Here is a 9,595-nt window from a genome sequence, read left to right on the forward strand (position 1 = left end):
TTGAGCTTAATTAAGGTTAACTAATTTGGTAAAAGCAATGTTCAGTGTGTGTACATCCTTTTCTCTGTGGTTTACTCCTGCTCTTGGTACAAATCAATAGCAATTTCCTGTTTGAACCCAATTTTATGTAAGGCATCAAAGGCCGCTGCAATCATACACCCTCTTCAGCAAACAGCGTAGAAACCAGAGTGTGTTTGCTAAAAGGCTCCTTCTGTGCTCATAAAATTAGGAGTACCATTCGGTAACCTTGGCTTTAACTCACCAGGTACTGCACTCGTCGGGACTCCATAGGTTCTTGCCCTTCTGCAATATAACATCAACCCAACCACACTAACAGTGTGTTAACACATACTGAAACCCTAATCCAGAAGGACAGGAGTTGAATATAGCACTCAGTCAGGCAGTCTCACTGATTAATCCAGTCCCGGCGTCCCCTCTGCGAGATCGGTGATCGGTGAAAGATCAACAAGGCAAAGGGAAAAGCAGACTGTGAAAGCTTGGAAATCCAGTACGGGCCTTGGATGGCCATGGGGAACCATTTGATTTACATTTGTGTTGCTCTGACTTCTCCTCTGTGGACATTTCTTGTTTCATAGGAAGGCCTGACGCCTAATGCATATTTATGCCCCAGGACCGCTGCTGTGATAAAAAAAAGATAGCAATATCAAGTCTGAAAGCATTGAACAAGAGTCTGTGAGATGCTCTGAGAAAATGTTAAAACTGTTCAGGTTCACTCAAGATATATTGAGGGGCAAACAGAAAATTCACTGAAATGAAAGCTGGTAATTTTCTACGCAAGTCTGTCCTTTTATTTGTCCAGTGTGGATCTAGTCAAATTCTGCTAATCCATTTCTTTAGAAGGTACATCTACTTACAATGTTGCACAAGTTATTATAAGGCTGTGTTTTTGGTACTGGCGTCCTTTCAGTCAGGACAGCGAGTTACACAGAATCCACACCTCAAACAAATGAAATTCAGCGCAAAACTATAACAGCTATCTAAAAAATATGCTGTTTGTGCGAGACCCAAGACTCTACCGAACGCAGGGAGGTGTTATTTATGTCTGTCCGGTAAAAAATACGGCTCCTGATGAAGTTGACAAAACGTGTACCTTCTGGATTTTTTGAGAAATATGTCGGCAGATTTGTATTGGAGCCTATGGGGCTTTTAGCAGAGGTTGTGTGACTGTTGGTCTCCGTAGGCCAAAACTAAAGAACTCTGGGATTCCATGAACGCATTAATCCAATCAGCATAACCATGCCCTCATTAATCTGAAGAAATGAAGCCTCTAGAGCAGGGGTCTCAAACTCAAATCAGCTGCGGGCCAGATGCAGCCCACTTCAACCGAACGCGGGCCAGACTAGCGTCCGAACGGCATGGTCGACGGGGGGTGGGGTACGCCAAAGTCGGTACCCCACCCCCCGCGTCGGTCTGCCACACCGGAGTTTGAGACCCCTGTAATAAAGAGTGAAAGCTTTATTAAAACACTGATGTGTTATACTATGATAATAAATGCTTGTATAAACACAACTCACCTGTATCCTCTGCTGAAGCTGCTCAGTGGAGGGGGGGGTGTCCTCCTGCCCCACGGCCCTCTCCTCCCCCTCAGGTTCCTGGTTCAGGGGTTGGTAGTAATATCCTCCATCGTTCTCCTCTTCCTCTCCATCCAGCTCCATCTCGGACCCCACCTCCCCCTCCTCCTCCTCCTCCTCCCCCCCACTCCACGCAGGCAGCATAGCTCCATCGGCTGGGCGCTCGCTCCCCCCCAGCTCATCCTTAGAGTTTGGTAAGACTCGCTCCGGTCCCATCGCTGAGCTCAACACTTCCATCCACAGACACACTGAGAGACAGACAGTTTGTCAACAACAATAACACAACTTAACACTCACTTCAGTCATTGTCAAGCAGTCATTGAACCCCACCCTGGGGGATCGGTCCGAATGAGACTACAACACTAGTCCTCCTTTAACTCAGCGGGGGAGACCTAAGGTCATGTGACCGTGGAATTCCTTTATAGCCAAACGTGAAGTTACGTGAATCGAAGCTGCGTAGTAATGGACGGAGACGCTCGTCGGGGACGTCAGATGCTTCATGTGTTGTTAGTGTGAGTCGTAAAGGAAAACTTTATTAAACGAGCGATGCTAACGGTTAGTCACATGATCACCTGCGCGAAAGAGGGCAGGAAACTGAATTTCACCCTCCTGCTCTCTGCAACTCGGCCGACACACACGACCCGCCCCCCATGTCAGTCACATGCATACCATGTTCACTGGACAAGCACACAGTAGGAAACCAGAACATCATAACATGTCCCACACAGCAGCTGACAGGGTTACAGTATAAAACTTGCGGGCCGCACTAACATTACACTTTCATATTAAGGATGGGGCCACAAAATATCGTCCCGAGGGCAGCAATTGGCCCGCGGGCCGCGAGTTTGAGACCCCTGCTCTAGAGGGTATACTTTGGCTGCAAGGACAGAAGTTCCATTTTTTTTTAACCAGATTCTGGCGCTGCCTCACACTCTAGCCCTCGAGGTCCCCACTCTAGCAGACGCAATACACACTCATGTAAAAGTCAGAAACGGAGCGAAGAACTAGTGAAACATAATCAGTGATTATGAAAAAAGTAGAATAGATATCAAGAAGCAGTTTTTTTTATAAAATAGTTAAGACTTGTGTCAACATTTGAAAGTTTAAATGGTGTCTGTAGCTGAAAGATTTGCAAAGCTGAAAAATCTGAAAGTTGAAGAAGTTTAGGAGGATTTGAAAGCAAACTCCATTTGAAAACCATGTTAAAATATTAATGATTATTGATTTATATAAATTCCAGCATAAGAGGTAGAAAGCTGAAAAGTCATAGCCCTCAAGCCAGAAAGGAGCTGAACATTTTAATATTTGAACGGTTTTAATAGGGTTAGGGTTAGGGTTAGGGTTAGGGTTAGAAAGTGTGAAGGAGTTGAAAGGTGCCGCGGAAGAAATAGAAGATGAAGAATAAAGATTCGAAGAACAATACTTGGAATGCATCTCAATGCATTCCAACAACTAGAAAAGGCATTTCCTGCTGAAAATGCATTGGAATGCAAAAAGCTGAAAGCTGCACTGAATATTTAAAAATAGCTGAAAATACAGAAAGTTGAAGGGAATTTGAATACATTTGCTGAAATGACAGATATTTGAAAAGCTGAAATTAATTTGAAATTGCTGAAAATACAGAAATGGGAGAAGCTGAAAGGAATTTCAATAGATTTGCTGAAAAAGCAGAAATGAAAACAGCTGAAATAAATGTGAAATATTGCAAAAAAAGAATACAGAAATGAATATTAAAACATTGCTGTTAATAGAGGCATAAGAAAAGCAGAAATTATTTTAAAGAACTGCTGAAAATACAGGAAGTGGGGAAGCTGAATTTCAATAGATTTTCTAAAAACAGAAGTTGCAGGAGCTTAAATTTGTTTAAAATTGTTTGTAGTAATATTAGTAGTAGTGTATCAGAATTGGCATTGATTCAGGTCTGAAATATGCGAAGAAAGGGAACAGAAAGCACAGGGGAACACAAAATATGTTTCCCCTCCAACTCCAGTACAAGTGCGAGTAACACAGACTGGCTACAAGGGCTTTGAAAGGCCACTTTCCCATTGGCAGGTCCTCGGGGCATGAAGGCGCATCACTAGAGCCTGAGGCTGTGGGATCAAGAAAAGAAAGAAAAAAAGGAAACAGGTGTTTTTTTTCACATCATGAATGTGTGTGTGTGTGTAGACACCTGATTGGTTTATCATATCAAAATATGGGACGTATTTTGTGTTCGCAGGAGATAATCATTGTCCCTCTAAAATGCCAAGTGCCAAGCATTGATCCTAATTATCTCTGCAAATTTAAAGATTTAAATTTTGAGTTAACGAAAGGGCTGCAGCCAATAATGCAAACAGATAATCACATGTAGTTCACATTGCAACAGAAGAAGAGGCCTTTTCTAAAATACCATCTCTGGGGTATTTCAGGATGTTACAGCTCCTGAAATTGCTTATCATGAACACGCACAACCTGCATTGACAACTGAGCCTGGGCACATGTTCTTCATCCTTCGGTCTCAATAGAAACACATTTTTATGCACTGGTACGCCTGTGGTAATACAGATTGTGTCTGAATCATGTGAGTTATGCCTTTATGCTGTTTTTATTCATAAGCTACTGTGGCCTGACTTGTACAACCACAGCTCCTGCACAGATTTGTCTATTGTGTGCTTGTAATATCCAAAGAAAAGCCCTCGCTGGGGAAAATATGATGATAGAAAGCACAAACACGTCCTAATTGCTCATCCCTCTGCTAGAAAGTGCCCATACCGGCTCGGACATTGCATGGCTCCGGAAGCCAACAGAACTACTTCATGTGCAAGAAGCAGAGAGGCAATAACAAACAATATCTAGTGCCCAAATTATGCACAACATCCTGCCAATGGAAGTTGGGTCGACAAAGCACAGCCTTAGAATCAGTCCCACTGGAAACAGGCATGACCTATATGCCAAAGCTGCAGTTCTACATTCCACTACTATTGTGACTTTTCACCGCAACAAACACAAAAAAGAGGGACAATGATTTGAGCGGACAGCTGCGTCCCCATTTTGATGAATTACTCAAAGTGCATGCTATAATATTTAGCTGCCAGGTAGTGTTAGGTAGACAAAAGGTCTTCTAGAAGAGCTAAACAGCAGGTGGTAACCAATTTGAAACCTATATGCTTTTTCATAACAGTAGTGAAAGTTTAATTTTTAGAGTTCTTTTGCTTGTGGAAACGAGATCACTGATATAGATGACAGATATAGATTTTCCATGACTTACTGTGTGTAATTATACAGGAGGAGTGGTGTTGTTCACCCACCCCCTGAAATATATTGACAAACACGCTCTAGTGGTATAGTGATTATTATGAACGTTGTTACAGTAGAGACCCAACCTTTACATTTAAACGGAGAGTATATCGATTTTGTTTTGTAACAAAAGCCCTGTGAAAGGTGAATGCAACATATCAGTGATTACTGATTAGGCCGACTCAGATCTGGGGTTCTCTGTTACTGAGAGGCTGTCGGTTTCCCGCCCCTGCTCAATCTTTCCATTCCGGCCTGTCGGCCAGTAGACTGGACAGAAGGTCAGAGAGTTGATCTGTGCCAAAACTCTGAGGATTTAACCACCCCCACCCCACCCCCCCTTTTTTTCCTCCCGTTTCCCCTTTCAGATGTGCAGATTCGAGACCACCTAATGAGAATATGTTACTCCTAGATACCATCTGTTCTGCCTGCATGATAAAATAAGGAATATGTGACATCATGTCAATGAGACTGAATAATCAAACTAGTGCAGCAGTAGCCCTTCAGAAAGGGATACCCCAGTCTGCCCTCTATGACCTTCCTGTGTCCAGGAACATGAGTGAATTTGGATCATGATCATGAAAAATGTGATATATCAGAATAATTTGTGTAATGCTAAAAAAAAAAGTGATCTGGCTTGACGAGGGTTTTCCAGAATCTGAAGAATGAAACATATCCTAAATTCAGGTAATTCTCTGGTGAAATATAATCTACGTCTTAAAAAACGCCAAAAGGGAATATTGACATTTATACATGAGTCCTGCCGTGGTTTACGATGATTCTAGCTGTGTAAGACACCTTTTTATGTGTCATTAGTTCCAAAAAGACCTCAATAAAGTTCCTGTGGCAGGGCTTGTTCCCTAATCCTCACGCTTTGATCACAGAACCCATATATGACGTGGCGCAGGATTAGAGAGGGTGCGCTGGGAATCGCAAGGTTGGTTCCCATGCCGAAGTGACCCTGAGGAGACACCTAACCCCTAATTGCTCCCCGGGCAAAAATGTAAATAGCCAGGGGTTATAAATGCAATGTAAGGCGCTTTGTATAAAAGCGTCAGCTAAATGACCTGTAATGTAATATCCTTTGGTCAGACAATAGAAAATGTCATGGTTCTGCGGGGCTGGACCCATGAGCAAGAGCAACGAAGCAGGAGTAGTTCACTGTGCTGGAGGTGAGAAGAGTTAGGGATCGGGGTCCTAGGCGGGCTGGGCCGTAAGAATCCGTAAGCGGACGGGTGGTCAAACGGGTCGGCAAGGCCGAGAGGCTAGAAAAGCACAGGCTAATTGAGTCACAAACGAGTAATTGCTGGGAAGTCGGCTGTAGCAATAGTTTCGTTTGTGTGAACCGACGACCCGGCGAAGAGTAGAGGAAGAACTGGAGTAGATAAACTGTGGGGCTTAATGAGTGAATGCGTTGCATGTGTGCAGGTTAATTAGCAGCACGAAAGGGGAAGGGAAAGCCAAGCACAGGTCAGTGCTATTTGGAGTCGAAACAAATATCTGAGTGCTTCAAAATACCAAAATGTGGTTTCTCACTTTATAAGATTCATGTTGTTATTTAAGAGTATACCCTCTTTAACATACAATAAACATTAGATAATAATTAATCATATTTGCTGGCGTCTATTCTAGCTGCATTTAAAGCAAGCAGTCACTTTCAAGATGGACATTTGGCCCTGCTCAGTGCACACCAGTGTTGTTCCAATCCAATCCTGCCCTGTCTGCATGAATGACCATCTTCTCTTTCCCAAATAAGAAATGGCAGCCAAAAAGTGCTGCTTCGAGCGAGCCAATTAAAGAACAAGTACAAAACGTTTTTACCTTGATTAGGACAACCTACGTGTATGCTTGAACAGAAACAGGCCAGCAGCATTCATAACTGCACAGTGTATGTGTGTGTGTCTGAAATCTCTGCAATGGCTCAACCATGGCAGCTACTCGGTTTGCACACAGGCAGTGTTACAACACAAGTTCGGATTCAAGGACGATATCAAGAAATTGTTTTAATAACATATTTCCATCACTAAGACCTGCGCTGCATTGAATAGGTCATGTTGTCATCATATCTAAGGCGACTTTTTTTAGCCCAATTTCCTGCCGATTACATTATATATATATATATATATATATATATATATATATATATATATATATATATATATATAAAGAGGCAGAGGCATGAAGATAAAATGCAAAAATTAAGAGCCCTTAATTCAGCCATAAATTAATGTTGAATTTGTTAAAAAATAATGTGAGGGTTTAGCTACAGCTGTTGAGGATGTTAGACCTCCACATAGAACACACAAGAAAGAGAAAATATATCTCAGAGTTTCAGGCTTTAGAGCATAGTTGACGATGGACGCAGAAAATTCCGCTAAATTAAAAATGAATTACATTACATACATATAACCGGTATCAAATAAAAGTAATGAAGCAATTGTTTCATCTGTCAAGATGATTGAACTCTTAAGTTATGGGCTACAGTTTAAAAACCACAAACTAATCCTAATTTATCTTTTAATTGCAGCATGCTACGCACACAGACTTTCTCTAAATCACCCTTCAGTTGCGTCTGAAAGGAACAGAATTGTGCGTGAGATAGAAAACCAATTAGTTGTCCTCAGTTGTGCTTAGTAAAAGAAAAACATGTTGCATTGTGGTTCAACATGTTTCTGTTGGTAAGACCCTGTTTGCTAATACTGATATTGACGATTACTATTCATTGACCGGAGTAACACTCGGACAACTAAGGTCAAAATATCCACACGGTAACTCAGCGGTCCTTGTGAATATACTGTAAACTTGAAATCAGAGAAACAACTGAACAACACTGTTAACCAGACTGAAACTGAGATTATACCCAGTTTACAACTGCTGTGATCCAGGATTACAAGGTTTAAAACCTCTTCCGCCCCTAATACATTTAATAAGACCTTAACATTTATGCATTAGTATACAAGTATAACAGGAATACGGGAGTTGTCAAAATAAGTACAGCATACGGATGCTGAACTATCAGCTGTGTGCATAGCTCCAGTTCAAAATAGGTGCATGATTTAACATCAGTCAGTATTAAACCCTAACCCACTAAATAAATACATAGCCACTTCAATTCAAGATCTATACATATGTGTGTAATCCTTGATTGGTTTGTATTCATAGTCCATTCAAGACCAGTTTTTCTTTTTTTTTACTGAGAATAAATTCAATATTTTTAAATAAATAATCAATAATGATATTCACATAAACTTTGTTTGTTTAATGCACAACTATTTGGATTTGATATGTCTTATTTCTAAATGAATGTGGTGGGAACGGTCTGCATTTTGCTCGGAGGACATTAAAAGGATTAATTGGAGGATGTGAAAAGTCTGATGAAAGATTGAGGAAACTGCTAATGACCAATAAAGTCAGTCTTAATTTAAATAAAGGGGTTTGGGAATGTTCTGACTCGGCTCCCCTTAGACATTACTTAAGTCCTCAATACTTACTAAATTTATAATAAGTAGCTTGGTCGGATCTTTCTATACAACATCCATCCATCCATTATCAAACCGCTTATCCTGCACACAGGGGGGGGGGGCTGGAACCAACTTCGGGACAGACAGGGTACATGCTGGATCGGTCGCCAGCCAATCGCAGGGCTAACACAGAGACATACAACCATTCACACACAACCATTCACACTCACATTCACACATCTACTGGCAATTTAAAATCCCCAATTAACCTGATCCCCAGTGCATGTCTTTGGACTGTGGGAGGAAGCCGGAGAACCTGGAGAGAACCCACACAGACACAGAACATGCAGACTCCACACAGAAAGGCCACTGGGCGGAGTAGAACCCAGGACCTTCTTGCTGTGAGGCGACAAGTGCTAACCACCACACCACCAAGCCGCCGACTATACAACATGCATTTAATTATAGTGAGTGTAGCTTCTGGCACATTTTCATCTTCCGGGTTATTGCCAAAGGGCACAATGACTCCCTTAAAAGTCTTGCAAATATCAGATTTAGTAGATAGGTTTATTCTCCTAATTCTCAGCCAACAAAAAAAAATACACTATTGCTTAAAATATTTGTCCAAATCACATAGCATTCTCCGGTTCTGAAAAATTACACAATTTTGGAATTGGCCAAAAAGTCCTTTAAGTGGCCAGTTAAAGATGGCTCCAAAAGTGAACTAATACCCACAGATCTTAATGTTAAAGTAAGTGGGAATATTAGCCAAAGACACCAACAGTTCAAAACAGTTTTGTGTCCACAGCCCATGCCCGCATTTTAGGCAAGACCCCCTTCTTTGAGTGGCAGGTTGGTGCAATTCCAGGTTTGTTGCTAGCTGCCTCCTCCTCTGTGTCCTCCAGGCTCGCCTCATTTCCCCCCACCAGCATGGGCTGCTACCTACCCAAATAATCTCTTGTTTTCCTCAGAAAGCCCGTGGATTATGTCACAGATGCTGCTCTTATATTTTACACGGCCTATGATTTGAACAGGAATATCTTAAGATGCCCAATTTTCATTTCAGTTTTGATAATTCTCCCAACATATTCAGCACATTTATATGTTTTGTATTTTGCATGCACCTTTCTGTGAGCCGACTAACAGGATGTGCTATTTTATTCAACTGAAGTGAGAAAAAAATACCAAGCTGGTGAAAATGTGAAAAAAAAAAGATTTCATCATGTTCTGCAGCAGCCATAACATCCCCCCTAATCCCTCTCCACACTG

At 41.7% G+C, this 9,595-nt stretch overlaps 1 protein-coding gene across 1 annotated transcript; it reads right to left on the bottom strand.

Moving 5' to 3' along the window:
* Positions 1-1,295: 1,295 nt before the first annotated feature.
* LOC144390953 (male-enhanced antigen 1-like) lies at positions 1,296-1,837 on the bottom strand. The gene is made up of 2 exons (XM_078097448.1): positions 1,536-1,837; positions 1,296-1,455 (listed from the first exon to the last, which is right to left on the bottom strand). The coding sequence occupies exons 1-2, from the start codon at positions 1,827-1,829 to the stop codon at positions 1,309-1,311; spliced, it is 441 nt and encodes a 146-aa protein (XP_077953574.1). The 5' UTR covers positions 1,830-1,837; the 3' UTR covers positions 1,296-1,308.
* Positions 1,838-9,595: the final 7,758 nt, after the last annotated feature.

Source organism: Gasterosteus aculeatus, chromosome Y, assembly GCF_964276395.1.
Source record: "Gasterosteus aculeatus chromosome Y, fGasAcu3.hap1.1, whole genome shotgun sequence".
In the NCBI taxonomy this organism is placed as follows: Eukaryota; Metazoa; Chordata; class Actinopteri; order Perciformes; family Gasterosteidae; genus Gasterosteus; species Gasterosteus aculeatus.

What these genes read in the sequence shown, in the direction of transcription:
- LOC144390953 (XM_078097448.1), bottom strand. Translation starts at nt 1,829, where the DNA reads ATGGAAGTGTTGAGCTCAGCGATGGGACCGGAGCGAGTCTTACCAAAC. An exon ending in AGCTTCAGCAGAGGATACAG is followed by an intron (nt 1,456 to 1,535) that starts GTGAGTTGTGTT and finishes TCTTTATTACAG; the next exon opens with GGGTCTCAAACTCCGGTGTG.